The 25,678-nt window shown below is 42.9% G+C and overlaps 2 protein-coding genes across 7 annotated transcripts in view; both read right to left on the bottom strand.

Moving 5' to 3' along the window:
- Positions 1–4,554: 4,554 nt before the first annotated feature.
- On the bottom strand, positions 4,555–13,990 carry ca4a (carbonic anhydrase IV a). Of its 2 annotated transcripts, none has more exons than XM_068729540.1 (8): positions 13,850–13,990; positions 9,718–9,762; positions 8,790–8,954; positions 8,554–8,699; positions 7,517–7,609; positions 7,350–7,416; positions 7,097–7,260; positions 4,555–6,338 (listed from the first exon to the last, which is right to left on the bottom strand). In XM_068729540.1, exons 1-8 carry the CDS (start codon positions 13,965–13,967, stop codon positions 6,159–6,161), a joined length of 978 nt encoding a protein of 325 aa, XP_068585641.1. In that variant the 5' UTR covers positions 13,968–13,990; the 3' UTR covers positions 4,555–6,158. The 2 variants fall into 2 exon arrangements, with proteins under 2 accessions (XP_068585641.1, XP_068585642.1); XM_068729541.1 differs by lacking the exon at positions 13,850–13,990 and adding an exon at positions 11,685–11,866.
- Positions 13,991–18,272: 4,282 nt separating this feature from the next.
- mtmr4 (myotubularin related protein 4) overlaps positions 18,273–25,678 on the bottom strand; it is a 37,496-nt gene continuing 30,090 nt past the window's right edge. For all 5 annotated transcript variants that reach the window (XM_068729396.1, XM_068729398.1, XM_068729399.1 and 2 more), the window contains 9 exons: positions 25,484–25,595; positions 24,728–24,923; positions 24,335–24,520; positions 23,585–23,755; positions 23,049–23,203; positions 21,364–22,843; positions 21,098–21,208; positions 20,767–20,855; positions 18,273–20,069 (listed from right to left, as the gene is read on the bottom strand). In XM_068729396.1, the coding sequence (XP_068585497.1) occupies positions 19,892–20,069; positions 20,767–20,855; positions 21,098–21,208; positions 21,364–22,843; positions 23,049–23,203; positions 23,585–23,755; positions 24,335–24,520; positions 24,728–24,923; positions 25,484–25,595 (2,678 nt within the window). In that variant the 3' untranslated portion in view covers positions 18,273–19,891. The remainder of the gene's footprint in view (positions 20,070–20,766; positions 20,856–21,097; positions 21,209–21,363; positions 22,844–23,048; positions 23,204–23,584; positions 23,756–24,334; positions 24,521–24,727; positions 24,924–25,483; positions 25,596–25,678) is intronic.

The following is a 25,678-nucleotide window of genomic DNA, read 5'->3' as shown; positions in this document are numbered from 1 at the left end:
CACATCTTTTATGATAACGCACAAAGGAGGTCATAGTTCTCTTGAATTCAGTGGAGTTGCTCTTTGAACTCGCCACATAAGTCATGGCTTCTTCTTCTTCACGTCTTCTTTCTCTGTTGTAATGTCCTCTTTTTCTCGCGTTCAGATAATCCAGGTTCATATTGTCACCAGTGTTCATTGATGGGCTGTAGCTGTGAGTGTTGACATGGTGCCTGTAGATTTTGATGAGTCTCGTTCGTCTTCTTCATCCTTGGAGTGTTGAATGGTGGGTTTGGCTGTAATGTTGTTTGTGCCAGGGGAGCATACGGCAGCGCCGTTGCGGAGACCAGATCAGGATCCACTCGACCATGTAAAACAAATACAAAACAAAAAACAAAAACAAAAGTTCAGCAGTATATTTTCCTTTTCTATCAGTTGTATGTGTCTTATTCAAATACATCTGTTTCTTTCTTTACCTCTTGGACATTACTTCATCTGTTTCTGCTTCGCCTTTTCCTCTCTGCTCCAGACACGGTTTGAGTTGATCACATTTTTGTCGTAGGCTAAAGTTGCCTTTTCCAGGGAACCCCAATTTTATCCATTCTTCCAATTGTTAGGCCGTCTGATTATCTTTGTCCCTCATATATTTTATTATTGGAGGTAAGACCTTGGCATCGGGCTGCTCAGGCTCATTATATGACTTTTTATCATTTCCAAATGTTTCACCTTTATCTTTTATTTTTATTATATTTTTTTTTTCATATTCTCTTTTTTTTTTTTTCAACTCTGTGTATAATTTCTGTATCAGATTGAGACTGAATAAACCTCCCGCAGGAAAACCATTTTCATTTACTTATTTGTTTGGATGCAACTCACCTCCCCATATTTGTTTTTCATGAACATGACATTGAGTCCATCAGGCGGAGTGTACCCTGGCATTTACTCTTACTAGCCCCCATATGCTAACCTTTTCACTTATATGGGTCTAACGCGCGTATCTATCTCTTTAAACAATATAAACACAGTCGTCTCCGTGAGTTTCAAGATTCGTTTCTGGCACAATCTGAATAAAAGCCGTTGCTCTAGACTCACTGTCTAAGCCGTTATATAGACGCAGCCGTCCTTACGGCCTCTTTGTCTCTTTGGTCAAGCGACTTCAGCATTTAGCGCCTAACCTAACCTAAGAAGATAGAGCAGGCGCCAGATGCTCACCTCTGTTTCCCAGCATAGGTCAAAGGACTTCGGCGCTTAGCGTACCTCCCCTATAAGGCTAAGGTCTGCAACATGCAACACTAAACACCCATCCTTGTTTTCCAGTCCTCCTTTTTTAGACAACATTTACTTACAGACTTTCGTCTCACAGGTCCAAGGACTGCAGTGCTCAACGTCTACCTCCTTGAAGGTCTGTAACATGCAATGCTAGACACTCATCCCTGCCTCGTTATCTACGGGTCAAAGGACTTCAGTGTTTGGCTCTATATCCCAAACACTCACCCTTGTTTTCCAGCTACCCAATCGTCACTGCTCAGAAAAATGCTCAATTACTAAAATACGAGTTGCGCCAACATCCTCAATAAAACCCACAAAACAAAATTAAAAACCCCAATGTGAACAATAACAGACATATTTGCTTTTCAGTCTCACGATATGGTCTTCCAGGATTAATTTCACTCAAACGATTATTTTTAATAATTTCAGTGACTCACCAAATGAGAATTTGTAGTTATTTGGACTCAACGGGTCCTTCAGGATCCCAGTGAAGACGACCAGGACAGGGATCAGGCCTCTCTCTCTTAATTTTGTCTGGAGGTACGCAGAGGCAGAAGGGCCAGTTCACCGATCCCTGTTGGCTCCTGACGATCTTGCAAGGGATCCTGTTCGTGACGCCAATTGTGGTGGAAAAAAAATCCTATACCCGCTTTGCGTGAGTCTTCTAATGCTGAAATACATAATACCAAAAACCAGGTTGTCTTTTCCGTATGTATTCTCTGCGCAGAGAAGGTTCAATCATCACAACAGTATGCGTACAGTCTCAGTGAGGAAGAACCTCGAAAAAAGTGAACAAGCTTTCTTTATACAGAATGAGCAAAGGTGGGGGCCGATGGCCAACATTACAGACATCTCGGTCTCAGACTTTTGGTCTCAGACTGATAGGAACAACATTCAAAAACAAACGGTCAGCAACCAAAACAAGTGGCCCAAAGGCCTTGGCATGGAACATTCTCATACAACACAGTTAGTTATCTATGTGAACAGGCAAGGGAGAATTCTTCTTCTGCACAACAGAGACACGGTGAAGTTCAACAAAGTTCAGAGCAAAATTACTTATGCATGAATACAATATACTGAGTAGAAATATATACTACGTAAAAAATTACCATTACACTGTTTTGCCATAGGAGCAATTTATCATATCTTTGCTGTGGCTCTCTGACAATGCCAGGACTTGTGTCATACGTCTATGGGCAGCGTTCAATCTTTTATCTATTGTGTGTATGTACACATATTGCTATCCTTAAATCAGAGACCACAAGAGAATGGTCACACTGCCATGTTACTATCATTACATTACTTTTACTTTAGACAATACAGTATTATAGTAATCTTTAGTTATAAAAATTCTGGCTTGATACTTAAGATTTTCCTCTGTAATCTTCCTCCAGATACTACAAAAGACAAGTTTTATTTTTCAAACTTAGTTACCTCTCTCTCTCTCTCTCTCTCTCTCTCTCTCTCTCTCTCTCTCTCTCTCTCTCTCTCTCTCTCTCTGTCATCAATTGTACTTTAAAATGAACACTTACAAATCAAAGTTTACTAGATTATTGGTTAATAAATTGGTCTCTCACTTGTTTCCCCGCGGTTGCTGTTCTCACACTCGTAGCTCTGCCGGGTAGTCCCTGTCACACTGGAGAGCATTTATGCTTTTGTTCAGTTTCTTTCATTGCTGGAAATCGCTCCAATAACAGCTTTCCTCCTCTGCATGTAGGATTATAAAATACAGAATTTAACTGCACAATAGCTACTAGTATAGACAACAAGGTCAGCAACCAATCCACAGTCCATTGCAGTTAAAAGTTGTGCTCCTAAAAAAAGATATTAGCAGTTAATGTTCCCCTGCTGTTTTGGTGTGATTTTCCTTGAATGAAAGCCATTGTGTGCTGAAGGACAAAGCAACATTCTGCTCATACCCATATCTCTCTTGAATTCAATTTAAGAGGAAATTAATGTTTGGCTCTTTTGGATTGCTTCCTCCAGCGGGGGCTATTGTTGCTCGCTAGCTTCTGCTATATCACCTGGCAAGAGAGTAGTCATCATCCATTACATTATATCATGACCGCCATAGCCGGCAGAAGCCTCTGTGAGCTGTATCACTGGCAGCACAATAAACAGGTTAGCAGGTGTATCAATTGGATTTGAGTGAGGTTTATTGGGCCACAGATATTGCTTGGCGACAGCTTGTTGTAGAGAAGCACACATGGCAGCATCGATCAACGGACTGCGTGAGATGCAGGAAGTGGGGACCTCACATAGGGAGGCAGTAAAGGTGACACTGTTTGTTTCTCTCTCGACCACATGGACAAAGATCGGCCCAGTGACCTTTAACTGCAGCTGCATATCTGATGGGCGGCTTCGTGTGTGTTTCAGAGAGGGTCACATTCAATATGAGGATGCCTCTGGTTTCTCCCGGGGAGAATGGCGCCCTTTGTCCTAGAGGCCCCAGGGACGTGGGGCATCTGAGGGGAGATTTAGGAGTTAGTGAGGCTTGTATGGGTGCTGTCCTAGAAGCCTGACTAGAAGACCAAGGTACCCCTGCCAGATATTAAGGATGCACCCTTTGATCCCCAGTCCCTCCTGATGCTTAACTGAAGAAGCAATAGAGGCCTGAGCAGTGCAATGAACGGGAGGCTTTCATTCAAGCTTTTGTCTGTAGACTCTGTCCGTCTGCATGCATGTCTCTGTGAAGGTCTGCTGTCCTCCTAGCCTGTCCATCACAATAAGCCTTTTGATTCCTTATTGGGGGGTGGGATGGGGTGGGGTCAAAAGAAGGGGGACGGGGACATAAGGTAACTTGAAAGGGGATGAAGTTTGAAAAAGCACCTGCAGTCTGTCAGAGCCCGGTAAGAAAATGACAGGCGTGTGTTGTCTCAGAGATTTTAACATGTTTGTGTTACTACTCTGTGAGCTTTCATAGTGAGCTGTGTATGGTACAACAACCTCCTACTCAGGTTGTGTGTGTGTGTGTGTGTGTGTGTAAGTGATTGCTGGCCAAAAACAGCCTGTATAACATCAAGGACAAGTCAATTAGAATAGGATTAAGGATTTACAACCAAAAGCGCCCACAGACTCTCCTGACAAACCGAAGGGGAATCGGACAGGAAAGTGAGAAGCTTGAGTCTGTGTGTCTGAGCTAGCAGACAAACAGAGCCAACAGAGTGTATTCTTTTATCAGTTTTCACAGTGCACAGATGCCGGGGCAGGGCTGACACTTGAGGCTAAATACCGTTTTGATCACCGGTTCAAATATTTTGCACTGTGCCTGTACAAGCAGAAGAGACTGTCATTAAAAAGGCATGTACGTAGTTTATTATTTTGTTCAGTCAGAACACATTCGCCATGACACTTTCAAGCATTACAACATAAGTAAACTTGATTGCTCATGAACAAGTTGATGCTTCATATATGTTTTTGCATTCAGCACTATATATAAACTTCGCAATACATAAATAACAATAACTGTACGTCTCATATCGATATACACATTCAGTACATAAATACATGTGTACAATGACACAGCATAGAAATGTAACTCGATGCCTTGTGAAACCATGGAAAATATACAGATTCCTTGTTCGATCATCACAACAAATCCTTCTGGAAAATTGCACAGATCTCTCGCTAGAATACATAACGAGTCCTCCTGAATAAATGAGTGAGAACTCAGTGGGGTGTGATTCACAGTCGATAACATTCAGTGCATCCGAAACCCTGTAACACAAACCATGAACACAGTCACATGTTCTCAAGACAAGCTCACTGAACTTCACGGGTCAAAAATGAGAAATGGAGTGCCTGAGGTGTATCTGTATGAATTTGACAAGCGCGGTTTATGTGCGTGCTGCTTCACTCCAGCGGCCATGTACACTTAGCTCATTAGGAACATCTGGAACATCGGGACATGCAGATTCATGCTAGTGTTTTGGGATGCATGAAAATAATGACGTTGATTTGAAAACAATGAGTGGCATTTTGCGCGGTTTGATTCTTGAAAGTCTCGCCGCCTTCTCGCTCTGCCGATGCTCCCTCCTCCCTCTGAAAGCAGACTGTCCCTCACTTGATAGCGTTTGCATCTCTGCATCTTTGTCTCAGGTGTCGGTAGCCTCTGACTCTGGGAGGAAATAGACTGCAGCTCTGCTCCTGACACTGGATTCCCGTGGGGAAAGGCCCCCCCCCCTCCCCCTCCCCCGGGCTTCCTCAAACCAACTGCTGACTGAGTGGCTGCGTGGCGTTCACCGGATGGCCGCGCTGTGTGCTCCTGGACTTTGAAATAAAAGTCAAACTGCTGACTCCTTTGACCACTAGCTTTGAAATGGAGCGTGTTTATTTGACTCAGTTCTGCTATTAATAGCTCCGTGCCGTTCACATGCCCCACTGAGAACAGCGCATCACGTGGCAGGTCATGGGGCTGACTTTGGCACTCGGCGCGCAAACCATCGGCGACTCGCACCAACACGAAGCAGAGACTAAATTTACCTGACATTGGACAAGGAGGATGAGATCTAAAGTGTACGAGAGTGTGCTGGCGTTTTATGGGATGACGCTGTGTGAAAAATTAGGGCATGACTACGGGATCTGATGTTGAGTTTGAGTTCAGTTGTCACTTTGAGTGCTTGATAACCTACTTTATGGCACATTCATAACGCTGAAATGAGACCTACTGCTGCACTACGCATGCATGAATGCTGATCAAACCCTCACAGCACGGTTCGTAAGGCGTTCCTCGAACGCCTTTGTCATTTGTGTTGTAAGGGAGGAACACCAGGTGAGTCATGCCTGCACTACAACATGGTCGGTCATCTTAGCAGCCATGCGGTGAAGATGTTACGAATCAGGGTTCAGCTGAGGAGAGACACAGAGCGTTTTGTGTTCATGGATGTCGCAGTGCAGCACGGGATGCCTCGCTAGTTGGTTTGGGACAGTCCCATGGCCGCGGCGATGGCGGCCAGTAGGAGGGCGGAACTGGCCAGGATCACCCCGCCTCCCGACCGAAACACCTGCCGACCGTTCAGGGGCTGGACCGGCCTGAAGGTCCCCACCATCTGCCTTCCACTGTGGAACTTGAGCTCAGAGAACACCCGCAGCTGGAGGAACAGAAGAGAAACACAAATGTTATGCTCCAGAATTTGGAAAGGGATTATCAAGGTGTGTAATTTGACTGAGTCCGATAATGCAGTTTTTTTCTGAACTTGTACATTCCAGAATGTAACTAAGTACATTTACTAAGTACATTTACTCATACCATACAATATTGAACAACTTGTACTTTGAGTATTTCAATTTTATGCTACTTTATAGTTTTGCTCTTTTATCTGACAACTTTAATTACAAGTTGCTTACACAAGAACACGAATGCTTATGAAATACCATTAATTGTTAACCAGCGGTTACCCAATGTTATGCGACCGCTTACAAAAGAGCACTGTCTATTCGGGGCCCCTTGTAAAATTTCAGATGTCTATGAGTTCCACCAAATTCCAACACATCCCCCCCTTTAAATACTCAAATGGAGGCCCACAGAGGGGAAATAATTAAGTATTTCTCAAAAAAAAGAAATAGAAAGCTAAGATTCGAGAACAGTACAGAAGAAACACAATACAAACTTGTGTGACAGAACTTAGTTTTTTCTTCTTCAATATCTCATTAATCTATAATTTTTAGAATTTTGTATACTTAGTACAGGATCTTAATACTTCTCCACCATTCAGGGAACCTTTCAATGGCTGTAGTTTTAACAGAAAGTCAGAAACTGTACCGTATAACCAAAAGACAGAAAGGGCATTTAAACAATTGCTTTAAATCTCCTTGCATTCCTTCACTTTCTCTAGTCTATGGTCCTGACCTGTTCCAAGCTCAGAGGGATGGTATTCTCAAACAAAGTCCAAATCACAGCCTCGGTGCACCCTGGGGTGGTCAGAGAGCCCTTGTAGCGGTAATAGGTGGTCAGATTCTGCTCAGGTGGGATTAGTTGTGCCAGGGAGATGGAATGCAAAGAAGTATTTCTATCTGAAAACAGACGCAACCACGGATTAAACGTTAGCAGCACTGCTGTGCAGCCATGTCTTTAGCTGGTTCTTTTGAACCTCAGTACATACTTGCAGCTTTGATGCTTTGCAGAGCATTGATGATGGGCTCGTACTTCCGGTTTGCACTATTGGACCTCTGAGAATGTAAATATACACATTTCAACACAGTTTCATACCAACTTGAGGTCTGTTCGATAGTAGCAGTTTGATTTAAACACTGTCATCAATATGATTACCTCGTAGAAGAACCCAAGGACTGCAACTCCCTGAGGGTCTGATAGTGCTGTTGTCAGATCAGTGTAGTGGTGCTTCATGTGAACGATGTGCAGCTGTTGAGACAAAATCACTGCTGTTACCGCTGTTTCACAATCATTTTTTACAGTGTGTGTAGAATCCTATCGTAAACGGGACCCATAAGAAAAGTCACGATTTTATCAGTTTACAGACATGGCAACATTTGTTGAGTATACTTCCTGCTCTAACAATAGACGTGGACACCTCTGATATCAGGTAAAAGTTTCTTTATCAAAAACGTACCCGAAGAAAATAAGTTTAATAGCACAATCAGTATTTTTGACTATTCAAAGGATAAGTCTGGTGATTTTATATATTGTCCTCAAAAAAGACCAAAGCCAGCAATTAACTTATCCTACTAACAAGTCTGTGTGTGTATAGAGCGCCATTGTTTTAAGAAGACGTATTAATAATAATATGTCAATATGCCATATCATCAAACTATGTGACATGTTCCTTTACTGCAACAAACACTGGCAATGTGTTTATTTTGAGAGTCTGCCCTTCATACAACATCCTGCTGCTGTAAATACTCACAAGCACAAAAATAGTTTGTAACAAATGCACTATTTACTCCTGTTGGAGTAACGTTTGCTGAAACGTCAGTGTCCAGGGAACTATTGAAAAAAAACAACTATGTATTTGTGGCCTGTTTTTTAAAGATTTATGTCTTGAGTAGGAATGAATGGGCTACAGACACGGTAGAGAGGTCGGGAAGTACTGAAGGATGGAGTAATGCACGGTCTTGGTCTTTTAATAGGATATAAAAGACCTTTACATTTACACTATATTCACATACATATTTGAAACCTTCAATTTATAGGGAAAACCTGCCTTTTTATGACCCTTGTACAAACTGTTGGTTTGTTTTTCTGTTGAGTTTCCAGCGTTTAAGCATTGGCAAACCTTTAACAGCTTCAGTTAATAACTTGACTGAAGACGGGATGTGTGTGTGTTTTGTATGGTACGGTTGAGGTACCTCCATGGGATACTGCTCCCCATCGATGGTGTGTTCGGAGCCTGGCCCACCATTGTTGCCCCAGTGCAGGTGGAACTGCACAGCCTTGTAGCTAGTCAGTAGGCCTCCACCTGAGATGGTGCTTAGGTGAGGAACTCCAACCTGAACTGGAGTGGGCACGCATCGGGCATAAAGACGTCACACAACAGCTCCACAGCACTGATGGCTATCTGATGGAAAATGGAAAATGTGCTCACCCGAGTGGCCGTTGTTCTTGATGGTGCCTCTGAAGATCTGCTGGTAGTTGTCGAACTGGAAAGGAGTCAGCCGCTCGTCTTTCAAAGTCTTTCTGGTGACGACGTTGATGGGCGACTGGTTTCTTCCTTCACAGTCGCTGTTGGCGTGGTTCCAATTGTCTGGAACTAAAACAAGAAAAAGACCAAAGTTAAACAAGTTCTAGAGTCATAGCAACGAGACGGCACATAATGATCTCCTTTTAAGAAAACGTGTAGAATAAACGTGTTTTATTGATCGACCTGCTTTTCATACAGATGATCACTTGTTTTTAGTTGAGTGTTATAGTTCGCATATCGGGTAATGCTTTAGAGCTTGTTTTTTATTACTTGACACCTTGTGTGACTAAAGGCGACTGTACCTCCTCTGTGCATGGAGTACCGCAGACACTCGTCACTCTTCTCCATTGATATGTTACCTTTACATCCATTATTTCAAAAGCATCATATCAATTTAGCAACTGAGCAAACTATACATCTGTCTTACAGAAGTTCTCAGAACTTCTTTCAGTTAGACTCCAATGAATCAGAAGTCATTAAAATCGGTTCATACTCTTAATTTATTCAAATTTCTTTACACTTGGATGGTTAGTATCTCTACATAGGATCCCTGTAGATTTTAGAGTCGATTTTAAGGTTACAATTTAAGGCATGTATGGGATTGTTTTAAAATAGCTTTTTCTCAAATTGTTTTATTCTATGCTTTCCCTGCATTTGTTATTTTTAGTTTAATTTGTTAAATTGCTCTTTATTTTAGTTGCTTGTATTTTATTGCACTTTACACCTGTTGGATTTACGTCCTTACGTTATAACTTGCTTTTGAAAAGTACCATATAAAGAGTTATTTTTATGATCAAATAATGTTACACTTTTTGCATTTCGCTAAGCTTACCATTGCATTGATGATCACAGGTGAACTGGGACTGATAGCACCAATCTGAAACACAGAAAATTAAAAAATATATTGTTGTGGCAAAAATCTAGCAAACGTCCAGTTTAAGATTTCATGTCAAAAGCAAATAATGTAAAGATCACAACACACACACACACACACACACACACACACACATCAGTCAGCCTGCACTGTGACACCAACAAACAAGCCTCAGCCTATTGTGAGGGCAGAATGGGATGTTTCTTCTTAGAATAATCACTGACAACTGTCCAGCTGAATTATTTGTGTTTTGTGTCCTTTTATTATTCATAATTATGTTTCCCTTATTGCAAACAGTGAATTGTTCTCCTATGTATGGGATTGGCTCCTGACTGTTATTCCCGGCCATACAAAAACTCCTAATACACCGGAATTGTCTTCCTATTCACAAAAAAGTTGCCGTTTGAGCTTTATCTTTCCGTGCTATCAGAATAAACACAGGGCCAATCTTTTGCATCAGCGAGGTCCCATTCTCACATGTTTGTCTGAGGGTTTATTAATATTTCACAATTGGTTTGCATGTTTCCACCCCTTACTCGGAGACAAATATCTGCAGCTATCTCACAAATGAAATATTTATGAAAAACGCACATGCCATTGAAAGAATACGAGGAGGGCCTCCCGCTCTGTTATACGACTGGTGGCTTCTCCCGGTGTTTGAGAAGGAAGTCAGTGTTTGGTTTCTTTGCCGTGTTGGTAAGCTGTTTCCTCCTGCTCTGGCATGATAATGGGTACTGGAAATAAATTTCGATTTTTTTTTTTTGCCAGGTGTTTCAGATTGTATTCCCTGGTGCCATCATTCACTTGGTTGCAGTAAATAAAGAGATGCTGATTTCTTTAAGTCATTGTTTTAGTCTTATTTGTGTTGCAGGATTTGCATGTGTGTGAGTGGATCATGAATGCTGCAGAGGAAAAACAAAAATCTCGAATTGCACTGTGACTACTGCCTGGTGGCTGAGGGTATTAAAAGATTATTTTTATTTTCAAACCGTTACTCACTTTCGCCTACATGGTCTGACAGCATGGGCGGTAGCTGTGGAAATGTGTCACTCTCTTTACTCAGAAATCTGCGTTGAGGCCACATGTTTGCTCATGTTTGATGTGGTGGAAAGTATTTACTCAAGTACGTTACTAAAGTACAAATTGGAGGTACGTTAGTATTTTCATATTATGCCATTTTATACTTCTATTCCACTCTATTTCACTGGGAAAATATTGAAATCTTTACTCCATTGCATTTATTTGGCAAAATGTTGCTAAGATATTTCATACGAAACATATGAGTTCATAGAATATGATGTACATCTATAAATTCAACTGTCAGGAATTCAAATTAAATAAAGTTCCACTATCACCAACTACATGGTGTAACACTACAATCCTCTGCATTGAGTACTTTTACTTTGATTGTTTAAGTAGCCTACATTTGGCAAACTTAAAAAAAAATAAAAATTACTGAAGCAATCTTTTCAGTACAGGACATTTTCTGGTAACACTTTACATTAAGGTACTGAGGAACTAACTGTTAGTGAACCATTAGTTAATAATGAGTAACTTCCAATCAAATTTAATAGAGTAGCTAATGATTAGTTAATTGAGAAATGAGTAAGGGGCAAATGAGGAATGAATTATTAATTAAGTACTTACCTAATAATTCCTAATGGAGGACTAGAAAATGATGAGTTAAAAAACAGATTTCTATTATCTATCTACTATTATTAATATTTTATTAAATCATTAATTCATGAATAAATCAATCTTACAGACCACTTTTTTTAGTTATTCCAACTCTGAACCTGCTACTGACCGGCACAAAACTAGCTCAGTAACAACTCATTAATTACTAATTACTTAAACATTAGTTAGCCCACTGTTTTGTGTTACCCTTTGTATTTTTACAGTGTGGTATTGTTCGTTTTACTTACGTAACGGATCGGAATACCTCATCCATCACTATCTGTCAGTAGAAATATCTTTAATGGCTCATCGTCGCTTGTTTTTATCTCAACCAATCAGATTACTGTCCGCACAATTCTTGACCAATCGGTGCTTGGCTTTGATCTCCTGTGCAGCGCAGAGCATGTGAACAATATGAATGGGTTTCAATGGATCCGAGAACTTTGTCAAGAGAGCGAGCTGAGGAAGCTGTCGAGAAGAAAACAAAAGACGGCGAAAGGAAAACTAATAGGCCACGTCTGCCCGCCACGTCGACCACAGTGGAAATGTCACGTGAATGCGCGCCGCGGAGCCGGATCTTTTCATGCCATTGTGTTGTCTGAGCCAGACATAAACTCTGCGGACGTTGCGTTTCACATGAAAACACGGTTCAAAGGAAAAGCAGAGATCTAGACTGAGCATGCTCAAAAGAGACTTCGAGATGGGGCGCAGAGATTCAGGTTCCCCAAAAAAATGAGGATTCAGGTTTGCTTTTCACCACAAGCACATGTTCTCATATGCACATGCTCTCCATCTAGCTGCGGGTGTTTGCCAATGAAATATATACCGAACAACTATACAGACAACGCGCTGCAGCGCTGTAAGGTGCTCCTCTCAGCGTGCACGTGAGTAGGCGCAGAATGCTGCTCCTCATCACTGCATGAATGAGCACGCGGAGCGGCGCATCAAATAACAGGCCACATTTAGTGTGTTTAATAGTTTCAGTGCCTCAAAAATCACTAAAGCTATACCATGGACATTTTCAGTTAAACTACAAAGAAAATACACGGCCATTATATAACTTAAAGATCCAGTCAATTATTAGCTTTTGAATACATTAAAAAACAAACTTTGTCTCTCTGTTCTAGTAATGGCAAACAAAGCCATGTTAACCATCTATCTCTGCTGTATTCATTCTATGGTCTGTTAACATGGCTTAATTGTACTTCACAGCATTCTGAGTATTCCAACATGAATAAGAAATCCTAAGTTACGTATATTTAAAAGATGGATGGAATGATGTATTTGGAATTCACAAGGAAAACTCATCAGGGGAGCGATTGTGACGTTTTCTTCCAAATGAGCGCGTTTGTTAACCGATGACTAATAACTGATTGGGTCTCGTCACTTCAGTCACCAGCCAGTCGTTAAGCGCTAATTCACCCCATTAGAAACCTCGGGGATTTTATCTCTGAAATTAACGCTTCACAATCATCTGCTGTGAATTTGGAGACATTGGCGGTGCGCAGCTCGACGCGTCTCTCTGCGGCACCGAGGACGCAAACGACCGTCATTGGCTCAGTGTGGATCAGAGCAGGTGCACGAGAGAAAGAGAGAGAGAGAGAGAGAGAGAGAGAGAGAGAGAGAGAGAGAGAGAGAGCGCGAGAGAGAGATGAATGATTATAGAGAGCGAGGAGGTGTCCGGACCACAGTGGCACTGAGGGAATCTCGGCTCGGTCAGATCTGCCAGCTTTTTTTTTTTGTCTCTTGGCTCAGTTGATACAGGATCTCTGAATCCTATCTGCTCTTAAACAGGGAGCCTGTGGTGAAAATGCAAGTTGCAGATGAGAATGTCGGACATAAGGAGGAATGCGGGGTGCCACAGCAGTGTTTTGGACAGAGCAGGTGTGTATGTGGAGAGCGTCACGCAGGCGCTTTTGGCGCGGAGCGAGCCTCTCTTTCATCTGGGGAGCCTCTTTCTGAATCTATTTTTTGGATTTCTGTCTTTTTAAATGATCGGGATTCCGCAGTAGATCAACTTTCTAATTGAATAGTGACTGACATGGTTGGAAAAACTGGTAAAAAACAACAACAACTTCATCCCTCTTGTCTCATTAAGAAGCTCTCTGATGTATTCATTATTCATTATATGTATTGTTCAGTGTTACTAGGAATTAAGTAGCTTACATACATTCAGATACTGATAATCAATCACTTGCATTCTTAGATGACACAGCTCACAGATTTTGATCAAAAAATATAATAAACATATACAAAGACAGGGTTAAACATTTCATCTCCTAGTAATATTCTAGGATAAATATCTCTTAATTCAGTTAATTAACCAATTTCTGGACCTTTACTGTGGCAAATGAAATGTAAAGGAAACCTCCAGTAGTTTGACATATTGTCCATGAAAAGAAAGCAGACTTACCTTCTGCTCCTGTGCAGGTTGTCCAAAACGATGCCAGGAGAACGAGCAGGAATAGTTGTTGCATTTTGGAGCCGAGGGAAGGCAACACAATGACTTGTTTTTTCCACTGTGATCGCATTCTTGCAGGGGGTCTTATACTTATCTATCACCATACCCCGACAGGAAAGAAAGAGTGGCCCCTCCCCCTTCGGGCACCATCTCTGATAAAGCTCTCTTTACTGATAAGAGCTCCAATGAGGGGGCCCATCAATGGGCTCCTGGTGTGCAGGAACCAAATCTAATAAAATAATTAGTCACAGTGCTGACAGAAATACATCCTGGTGATTGGGGAGGTAGATATGGCGATGAGGGGAATCTGATGGAGTTAATCATCTATGAGGGGCCAGCTCATTGCTCCACAGGTAACTCGAAGGTGGCCCTCAGAGGATTAACTGGATTAGTGGACTGAACGTCTTCATCTCTTACTTCCCCTTGTTCCTTTACATTTAAGGTTAGAAAAATCCTTGTATTTCACACCGTCAGTACAGTACTTGATATATCCCGAGTCAGCTTGTTTCGGATCTTTATTGAAGCTATCTGATATCTAGAGTAGCACGCTTTGCAAAGCAACATTATCATAGAAGTATTAGCAACAAAATATATGTAGGGAAGTGTGTATTGGATAAATATAATTTATATATTAATATACATTGTAGCTTGGTGATGGTGGGTTTAACAACTAATCTATTATAATCTTATTTAATAGACCGATCATATGTTTTATTCTAAAAAGCAACTGGCCTTGAGATAAAAGTAGTGCAGTAAAAAGTAAAAATATTTCCCTCTGAAGTGTAGTGGGGTAGAAGTGTAAAAAGGCATTAAATAGAAATACTCGAGTACCTCAGATTGTACTGGGGAAAGCACATAAGCAAATGTACTTAGTTACTTTTAATACACATTTGAAATTCCAAAACATATTTGGTATCTCATAAGAAAATGTGGGATCTACACTGGAATTCAAAATACAGTTCTGTGGTTTGTAATGACTGATCCACTGGTAGGTCAGTGGGGTTTAATGATTCAAACAGTGAGACTGAGCAGTAGACAAAGTTTCACTCACTCACTCACTCACTCACTCACTCACTCACTCTCACACACACACACACACACACACACACACACACACACACACACACACACACCTGAGATCTTTAAAAAGGGGTTATTTTTACGCCCAATTCACACTGTTCAGAAAACCTGTCAAGTCAGTGCAACACTTTGCAAAGACATCTCATCATCTCTCATCAACCTTTTCTACAGAAAAGTTATGTAAGTACAGGGAGTACTGGTAGAATTTCCTCTTAAAAACATGAATTAGCTTGTGTGTGTGTGTGTGTGTGTGTGTGTGTGTGTGTGTGTGTGTGGTAATAAAACATGTAACAAATAATAATGTAAGCTTCCCTTTTTGCAGGAAGGAAATGAGTATTGATTCATATGAAGAAGGAACTTTACACTCTTTACCAGATAACAGAAATCCATGATTGTGAAATTATGCAAAGGTCTCTTAATTTGCTTTGTTGGTCTCCTTGCAGTCCAACAACCAAGTGCAGACTTGCATTACCCTTGATAGAAAAGCTCCATCTAGTGGACAAATGGAGGGAAAGCATTGGTGTTGTTTTTCTTTTATGCACTGCAGGAATAAGAAGTTTTAACTTCTGACCACCACAGTGGGTTCCAGCCAGCACTTTTGTTCAGCTCACAGCTTCTGGAGGAACCCTTTTTATTTGAGCGAGTCCTAGAGCACATCGGAGGGTTCCTAGCAGACCCGAGTGCATGGCCTACTAACAGGTCATTTTGAGGTGATTTGCTGTAGGGCAAAATTAATCAGACAGACTGTTATACAGTCAAGATCATTAGCCTATTTCTCAAATCGTATAGCATTATTAATATTTAGACACTGTGCCACCAGGATATGTCTTGGCAGCGAGTGAGAGGGCCCTTTTCACACGATGTCAGACAACTTCCACACTGAATTGAAGCTGGTTACTTGTGCTAGTTGAGTTCACCCATACAGCTGGATGATATACAACGACTTGTAGACAGATTATGGCTTACAGCAGGTTCCAAACTTAATAACAGCTATATGAAGCTCAATGAACCTAGAGCAGCCTAGAGCAGCAATGAAGAGGATATCTAGTCTTGTTTGCGTGTGAAGACAAACAATGTTGTCTACTACTCTGAAATGTCATACCATGGTTGGAAAGTATTGATATATGTATTATATATGGTAGGACTACTGCTGCATTGTCGCTGCTCGCACAAATGAATGAAATCAACTCCTCAATCCATAGAGAAGCGGGCAGAGACGGGTGGCCATTTCTTGGATTTCTGAGGTCAGTAATTTAATGGGATACTCTCTTCATATCACAAAAGTTCTGGAACAGAGTGACGTTATTTCTATGTGGGAATTTTAAGTTTTCTTCAGTCTGTACCCACCATCAAGCTAGGAGGCAATGTTGTTTGTTCCCAGATTAAGTCATCCAGTCGATGTGCTAAATCATACTGTAGTTAAATAATCTACACGAGTCATCACTACTGTTGTAACGTTAACGTAAGTATAATATCAGTCCCTCTTAAGCTAGCAAGACATGTACACCCTTGCACCATTAAAATCAGCCAATGGGATGCTTATAGGGGCCCTGGCCATTAGGCCCCACTCAAGATCTAAAAGGTTCAGGTTGAACGCACGCATTCATGCACATATGATTTGTCGGTCCAGAGCTACAAGTGCAGGAGGGCCAGTTCTGCCGTGCCCCACCAAGTGGAAACAGGCAAGCCACTTCAGGCACAAAGACAAAGTTACACATACTGTTTCTAGAGAATTGATTTACTTCACGGGTCCCTCATGCAAAAATGCCGATGAGTATAAGAAGAACAGGATACAGTGTTGGAGGCGGGGTCTTGTTCATTCCTATGAAAGTTGCTCAGTGGCACATGTATCATTTTTTATTTACAAAAACTTGTATAGTATGTCAAAAAAAGTCAGGTGAAAAAAGTCAAAGAATTCATAGTATAGTATGTCAACAAAAGTCATAGTATAGTATGTCAACAAAAGTCATAGTATAGTATGTCAACAAAATCAAAACATTCATAGTATAGTATGTCAACAAGTCATAGTATAGTATGTCGAAAAAAGTCATTGTATAGTATGTCAACAAAAGTCAAAACATTCATAGTATAGTATGTCAACAAAAGTCATAGTATAGTATGTTGAAAAAAGTCAGTATAGTATGTCAACAAGTCAAAACATTCATAGTATAGTATGTCAAAAGTCACAGTATAGTATGTCAACAAATGTCATAGTATGTCAACAAAAGTCATAATATAGTATGTCGAAAAAAGTCATAGTATAGGAAGTCAACAAAAGTCAAAACATTCATAGTATAGTATGTCAACAAATGTCATAGTATGTCAATAAAAGTCATAATATAGTATGTCGAAAAAAGTCATAGTATAGGAAGCCAACAAAAGTCAAAACATTCATAGTATAGTATGTCAACAAATGTCATAGTATGTCAACAAAAGTCATAATATAGTATGTCGAAAAAAGTCATAGTATAGGAAGTCAACAAAAGTCAAAACATTCATAGTATAGTATGTCAATAAATGTCACATACTAGACTCTGTCCTTTGTGCCGGCTCTTTTTTGTCTTGCAGGATATTGATCATCAGCTGGTGCTGTTCCAGGTCGAGGCGCTCAACACCTGAACATGGACACGACTGCTGTTCAGTTTTGTTTGTTCAAGACATTTTCACACATGCTGACATCACTGACTCTCCACATTGTTTTTGTATAGTAAATGGTGTCCTTAAAATATGTCTAAAAAGTAGTACTATTGTATGTTGACAAACGTGATGAAAAGTCAAAATCATTGTATAGTATAGTATGTTGAAAAGTCACAGCGTAGTTTGCCAACAATATTTTATAAACTGATCATGTTTAATTCTGTAAACTAACTAGTGACTCTAGCTGTCAGTAAAATGCTGTCAGTAAAAAATCAAAATCATTTGGACAGTGGGATTTGTTTTCATTGATTTGACTATACTCAAGCACAAAGTTTTGCATTTTAGTTTTGATTTGAGAGGTTGTGCAGTCACAGATTCCTTTCACTTTTTCCCCCATACACTTTACTTTCACCCAACTCATTGGTGTTTGTCTCCGTTTGTTATTTTCTTTCGATAATACTCTTCACCTATCATTTATCAGGGCATTCACAGTGTGTTTGGGCCTCCTAACGGTTGGTTGTCCTGGTTTATTATGATTTGCTGGCAATGACATTTTGGTCTCATCACTTTGGACAAAAAGAGTGCACACTACATGCCTAAACCCTTTGACTACCATTCCCAAAGCTCTGTAGAAAATAAGCAAGATAGACAACAGATCCACGATATAATCTTTTATTTTAACCCATGGGATTTAACTTTTACAGTGCATTTCTTTACAACAATTATTCATTAAGTGAAATGTTTTAGCCCCCACTACGGATCAGAAAACTCTGGATGTTACATTTCTGAGTTCCTCTTAAAGATTTTGACTTCATGGACACCGTGTGAAAAAATCCCAAATATTAGACAATGGAAAATCACACAGGTTAACTAACTCAGTGACATCCCATCATCCATTAAAACAGTTAGCCTCATTATCAAACCGAACCATCTGTTAATCTTTGTTTCAATTAAGCTGCTAGCTATCTGTACCATTAAAACATAGAGATAGGTGGTCAATTAGAAACCTGCTGCCATCCAGAGGAAGAAAAAAAAAAAAAAAAGGCTTTAAAATTAGACAGAATGTAATATGGCACTATTGTCTCAAGGAACAACCAGGAGACACAAACATCTTTTTAAAAGCGGACTGTGGCCAAACTCCCCTAAACAGAAACTCCAAGTGCTTTGTTCAGTCTTTTCCCGTCTAGTCTTCACCGCCAGTTAATCTGAGTAGGAGTCATAAGTCAGATGGACATCAAGCTTCATGTGGACACCAAGCCATTCATTCACACGTCTCCTCTGTCACATCAAAGAATACCCACAGTACCTTCAGATGTAATAGTCTCACATTAGAAGTAGATATTACAGAAATCGGCTTTGCCCAACGATATCGCGTTCTCTTCCTCTTTACACATCAAGCACACTTCCCACAAAACAAACACTTTGTCAGTCCACACATCCCTCAGAGCATCGAATGCCACGACATGGCTATACTGGAGAAAAGCATTGATAAAGACAGAACCACGTTGCATATACATAATTTTGAAAACACATTGCAGCAATGAACACATATACGACCCACCAAATGCATGTGAACATAAACTCGATCCAGTTATCCATTTACATATTACATTCAGGCTCCAAGAAAACGATGCAATGACTAAGTAAACAGCAGATTTCTCCCCTTTGCTCAAGTTTGGTCTCAAATTCCCTCAAAAACACGACAGCTAGTAGTGCACAAAATAAGAATACAAAATTAGACTTTTAAATACTGTAGCAGCAATTTTTTTTTCTTTTAAAGTTGAAAGCCTCCAGTAGTACAGGTAAAGGCTTTGGAGTCCCCGACACGTGGAAGGGTGATAGATTGTCCTCTGAAGTACGAGACAGTGTCTATAAGGAGGGTGCAGGTGTTTGGTACTAAAGTTGCGTGACTCTAATGGGATGGACAGGTTGGAGATGTGTCTCAGACTGGGCACCGCTAGAGGACGGAGCTGTGGAGGCCACTCGATGCCTCAGGCTGAAAATGTCTTCCAACAGAAGGTTTTGTTCTAAAGGAAAACCTCCCCCGCTGACACACATCCATCTCACACCTTTTTCGCCTCTTCAGACAGTCTTCACAGAGCATCTCCACTCCCAAACCAAGCCTCCCAAAGAGCAAGAATTCCTGCAGCTCCTCCCCTCCCCTCTCCCCCCTGCAGTCAAAACCACAGCAGGTTGGGGTTACAACGGGGCGCTCAGCTAATCATTCCAAAACGAGTAGGACAGAGCCGAGGCGGGCCATGCTACGCAACACTTCTCTCAGCTGGAGGCTGTGGCGATGGCCTTCTTGAGCTGCTGGCTGCGGATCTCACGGGTGCGGGCCTCGAGGAGCAGGTCGTGGCAGGTGTTGCAGACCAACACCGCGTCATACAGCTGCTGGTCTGGGATGGGCAGCTTCAGGTGACAACAGTCTTTACAGAACACATTGCCACAGTTCCTGAAGATGAAGACCACAAAGGAAGTTAGTAATAATTCTGTGCTCAGCAGTCAGGCCCGGTTGCAGAACAATATGAATTGTGACATTGGTGTGGGTGCACTAGTAGCTACAGATACAGGAGGCTAGTTTATAAGACGCCTGAGTTTCAAACGAAATACTTGCTTCAGCAAAACATTAATGCTTAAAATATAGCTTATTCCAAAAAACACTTTCTAACCATAATCGGCACAAGAAATAACCTTTGATGAGGGTAATTCATAATTAATGAATTCTTGAGTTGTGGCCAAAAACCTGTTTTGTGACCTTGACCACCAAAATCTTATCAGTGAATCCTCGAGTCTGACTTGCTATTTGTGCAAAATATGAAGAAGTTCTCCTCAAGGTGTTCCTAAAATGGCTCACAAGAATGTGACGTACAGACAAACTACCCGAAAACATTTGTTGTTGTTTACAATGTAACGTTATCAGAGACTAGAAATGTCCTGATCGCATATTTTCCTGAACATTGGCGGATAACGATGTCAGTAAAACTTTATTTCACACTTTGACGGTTAAAGGTAAACTGAATTTAATTCATGGTTCATGCGTGTGCCGAACCGTGAGGTGGAATATGTACGGATCGATCCGTTACAACACTAATGTATTAACGTGGTGTTCTTGTGTTTATATATGCAAGTAAACCACAGTGAAGCCCCACCTGCAGTGATGACGTCTCTTGGCTATCCAGAACTCACAGTCACAGTTGAAACAATGGGAGGCCATGTGGTCAGGCACCCACCTCGTGACCTACACACACACACACACACACACACACACACACACACACACACACACACACACACACACACACACACACACACACACACACACACACACACACACACACACACACACACACACACACACACACACACACACACAAGAACAGTGCTGTAAAAGGAGGTGCTCCCAGCCATGCAGGTGAGGGGAAAGGAGGAAGGTGCGAGATAGAAATGATTTTAGGCATTGACGCACTAAAGCACACTGACCTCCGTGTCCTTGGGTTCCACTCGATCCCAGCTGCCCTCAGAGAGACGGTCCTCACTGTGGGTCGACAGAGAATCCTCCTCGTTACTGTTGTCCGACTCTCGCAGACAGGTCTGAGAACAGAGAGAAGACGAGCTCAGGTGACAGACAGCAATGTGAGAAGAGACAACACTTCCTGAGGATCAACAGTAAACATCTGCAGACGCTGCTGTCAGAAAGGAGGATCTAGCACTCTGTCATTATCGTCATCACTGAAAAAGCTACTCACGATGTCGTCCTCGTAGTCGATGTCGGGCTCCGAGGGAGGCGTACTGTACTGTTTACTCTCCAGCCTCATCTGCAGCTGTCGCACCTGCTGCCTCAGCACCTCCACCTCCTGCTTGTAGCCAGCCTCGATCTGCCGCAGTCTCTGCTGCACAGCATCCATGGGCACCGGAAGCCCGTCGTCATCGAGGTACGCTGGGGCCTGGGGCGGGGGAGGGGAGCTGGAAGCGGAGGGCGAGGAGTACGACACGGGCAGGAGCTGATGACCCGCCAGGGAGTAGCTGTTGAGGGTGGCGGCAGCAGACCCACACAGGCCGGTGTAGCCTGCACTCCTGGCAGCAGACAGCCATCCAGCCTGCAGAGGGCTGCTGGGATAACAGAGAGCCTCTCTGCGGCAGCACTGGGACCCGTTGGCGATGGCGAAGCCCTGGGAGCGGAGCAGCTTACTGGCAAGCCGACGGCTCTGGTAAGTGTTGTGCTGCAGGGCCCGGCTGGCGCCATAGTGACTGGTACTGCTGCAGGCAGACTGTACCAGACCCTGGACGCTCTCCCAGTGTGATCCGAGCAGGGACAGGTCTGTGAGCTGGCTCTGGGGGAGCAAGTGGCGAGGTGCTACCTGGATACTATCTACAGGAGCTACTGCAACTGTTAACATGCGCTCTTTTCCTTTCCCTACATCTGTCCTCGTGTCCGCTTTCTCCTTCTGGGGTTGAACCTGGACCTGTGACTCGGGCTTCTCCTCATCATTCAAATCATTCTCGGTGAAGTCTTGGCTCACTGTGGGCGGCAGGGAGGGGGGAAGCTCTCCCTCACCTGTGAGAGTCTCTGTGGAGTCCTCCATGGGAATGAGTGGTGTTTGCTGCTTCAGATCCAGCAGGTCTGCAGGTTCTGGGAGGCCGTTTGCTTGGCCGTCAGCGTGGCCGTTAAGCAGTGAGGTGGGTGCTGTGGCTGCAGGCTCAGTGCCCTTGCAGGGGAGAGGTAAGCATGGCTCCGACCTGTGAGTGGGTGACGTGGTGCTTTCAGCAGTCCTACGGGGTCTCTCAGCCTCCAGCGGGGGTGGTGGGAGTGGAGGGTTGGTGATCTGAGGCAAAGCCTGTTGAAGGACAAGAGTGGGGAAGGGAGTGTGAGCAAGTGTGATGTCCTCACTGAGAAGGAGCGGGGAGAAGGGTAGAGAGGGCAGTGGCTGTGTGGTGAGACAGTGCTCCTCCACTGCGTCTTCACAGCCCTCTGCACCCGGGACATCCTCTGGGGTCTTGGCAGGACTTGGTTGCAGAGGTTCCCCCTCACTGCTGTCCAGTCCAGTGTCAGGTTCGACCTCATCAGAGACGTGTGCAGAGGTTTCTTCCATGGCTGGTGAGGACTCGGGGGCGGAGCGACCCTCCTGGCAGTGCTTATTGAGATTTGGGTCGCTGGAAGTGCGTGTCAGGGGCATCCCGTTCTCAAAAGCTGATAGCAGGTTGTCCATGGAGCGGGTTTTGGGAAGTCTGGAAGTCAGAAAATAGATCACAGGTTTATTTTTTTCCCCACAGGTGCAGAAATGGTAATAATGCAATTCTCTATGTGTGACTGTAGAGGGCAGTCTGGCTCTCTGTAACATGAGCGATATTTGAATTCATTTCTGCAGGGACTGCTAAGGCCAGTGAGTACAGATACTGTGTAAGCGATCAGCTTTGCATCAAACCAACACACCTGTCAAGGGACCGGGAGGTGAGTTCATCTCCTGTGACACTCGGGGGGAGGTAGAGCTCCATAGAATCGTCCACAGCGGTGCAGGGGGACGAGGTGGGCAGGTAGACCGCTGTCCACAGCTGTAATGCTCGTGTGTGACACACTGGCTGCAGCACCTGGCAGACAAACAAGTGACGGGGACAATCCCAGAAGGTCAACATACAGTAATGATGGTGCCTATTACTTTCATAGTTGTTGACTGCATAGAAATGGTCATAGTGACTATGACCATTTCTATGCTTTTGTTAGAAATCATTCACAGAGGATTAGGGTGGTATATGTTCCAACCTGAAGTGAGTTTGATTAAAAATACAGTTTGAGAATAAAAGTGAAAATTCAGTCATACTACGTATTAATCACCAATACCACTGTTCCGTTCAGCAAGTACAGTTGCTGGACAGTTGTGCAAGTACAGTTGCCACCTACAGTTGTTTCCACAAATGAATAATAGTATAAAAGTAATAGCATAATAACATTATAAGGACAGTGGTAGGTACCATATCATGACTGGAGATGTAGAGGAAGTTCTGAAAGTTCTTGTTTCCGTTGCGAAGCAGAGACCACACCGAGCAGGTGCGTTTGTAGATGTTCCTCATCTCCCTCTCGCGAGCATTGTTGCACAGGAAGGTCCCGTAAAGACACGAGTACGTGTGCTGCACCAACTTGACCTGGACACACGTGGAGCATGAAGTCAGACTTTTCACAATGGCAATGATTTACATTCCTTATGGTTTAATAGTGATCTGTCAATTCGGTGTAACAGCTGATTGTTGTGAAACATTGCCGACTGACAACAAGATTAGCTTGTTACAAAATGAGGGTGTTGGTTCGCACTTCTTATTGGCTGCAACTTTTTCGAGGCAATGGCTCAAGGATTATAACGGAATGCAAAAAACTCAAGTTAATATATTACATGTATTCCGTCTTTAAGGTTTTATGGAATGCCTAGCAACATTACATTACATTACGGTCATTTAGCAGACACTTTTATCCAAAGCGACTTACAATTCAGTATCTATCTACACAACGCAGCTACGGGAGCAATTCTGTGGTTATGTGTCTTGCTCAAGGACACATTGACGTGAGACTAGTAGAGCAGGAGCCGAGGATCGAACCACCGACCCTCTGATTGAAAGGCGGCCCTGCAGTCACCCCCGACATGTCTCTCACACATTGAGGTTTATTGGTGAAATAGTCACAAAATGAAGATGTACATAGTCTATATGTAGTGTTGTGTGACCACCCACCAGGAAGGCCTCGTTGAACTCGAAGAGGCAGGGGAACTGTTTGACCAGCTGGTGAACACAGTCCAGCCACTGCAGGAAGACGGGACACTGCTCGCTGACATCATCAGCGTTCTCCTGGTGGCCACAGCGGTCCCCAAACTTATGACCGTAGTCCAGCCACTCAGTCTCCACAAGCACCTGGAAGCCCTGTGGACGACGCGGCAGTAAGTAAGGTGATAATATTACAGTGCAGCAAGAACTATACTTAAGAGAGTACTCCAATGATTTAGCAATGTATGTAATGACTCACAATGGACACTTATAAAAGAGACATCTCCTGGTTTATTCCACAAGTTCTTCGTCTAAAATCCAACTGCATGGAACATTTTGGGGCCAAAGCGTGCAGACTCTCACCTCTAATGTCCTGTAGTAGGGGTCGAGCAGGACCTTGGAGAGGGCCACAATCTGGGGTGTGCGGTCCCATCCGTCCGAACAATGCACCAGGACAGGACGGCCGTCCCTCTCTACCGCAGAACACACCAGAGTGGCTGCCTTCAGCATGACGGACAGGTGCTGCAGCCAACGGGTGCTCTCAAGTGCCGAAAGCCAGCTGGAAACACCAGAGGTGACTGATTAGATAAGTACAAATCGATATAGAGCCCGTCCCAAGTGATCTGGAGCCTAGATACTGTATACATACATCAGCTATGGTAACCCAGGGTTAGGTTACTCTGGGTTGTTAGGCTGATGGGGTTAGGAGGAGGATACCTTTGACCTATATCTATGGAGGCCTCCCTACATCATGACACACATCCATCAGACTACTATCAAGTCTTAAATAACCTGGTGTGACATCATAGCAGCTGGGTTAACCTATGTGCTGTACATACAACCACACATGAAATACACAGCGATGCAAAAAACACAGATGGAAATGCTTTATACACGTATCCACTGTCAGTGTGTACAGAGCTTTATACACGTATCCACTGTCAGTGTGTACAGACAGACAGCTGGCACCCCAGCAGGAATGGGACAGGATGGTGGCAGCGTTGCAATTTCTGTGTGGTGTTGCCTTACTGTGAGGTGAAGCCATTAAAAAAAGGGGGGGGGGGGCGCACAAATGAAGGCAGAGCTGCTCGGAGATGAAGGTCAAACAGATCGACTTACTTTCCTGGATCTGGGATCTGACTGCACACGGTCCTCAGAGCCTGGAAGCTGTTCCTGATGGCGTGGATGTTGGCCATCCCCATGAACATCACCTCGCAGTTGGGGTAGTACTCTAAAAAAACAAACAAACAACTCTGATGAAGACACCAACAAGGCTTCGTGTTAGCATAATGTGTTCAGATGATGGTGCTTTTT

Source organism: Cebidichthys violaceus, unplaced genomic scaffold (assembly GCF_023349555.1).
Source record: "Cebidichthys violaceus isolate CVI_PGR_0920_01 unplaced genomic scaffold, fCebVio1.0.p SCAF_46, whole genome shotgun sequence".
Classification (NCBI taxonomy): domain Eukaryota; kingdom Metazoa; phylum Chordata; class Actinopteri; order Perciformes; family Stichaeidae; genus Cebidichthys; species Cebidichthys violaceus.
This window is presented reverse-complemented; position numbering and strand designations above follow the sequence as displayed.

Bases quoted from the DNA above. Each gene is read 5' to 3' on its own strand.
- ca4a (XM_068729540.1), bottom strand. From the start codon at position 13,967: ATGCGATCACAGTGGAAAAAACAAGTCATTGTGTTGCCTTCCCTCGGC. The intron at 7,417-7,516 runs GTAATCATATTG...TTACATTCTCAG, and splicing joins TCCTTGGGTTCTTCTACGAG to AGGTCCAATAGTGCAAACCG. The intron at 7,261-7,349 runs GTATGTACTGAG...GTCTGTTTTCAG, and splicing joins GCAAAGCATCAAAGCTGCAA to ATAGAAATACTTCTTTGCAT.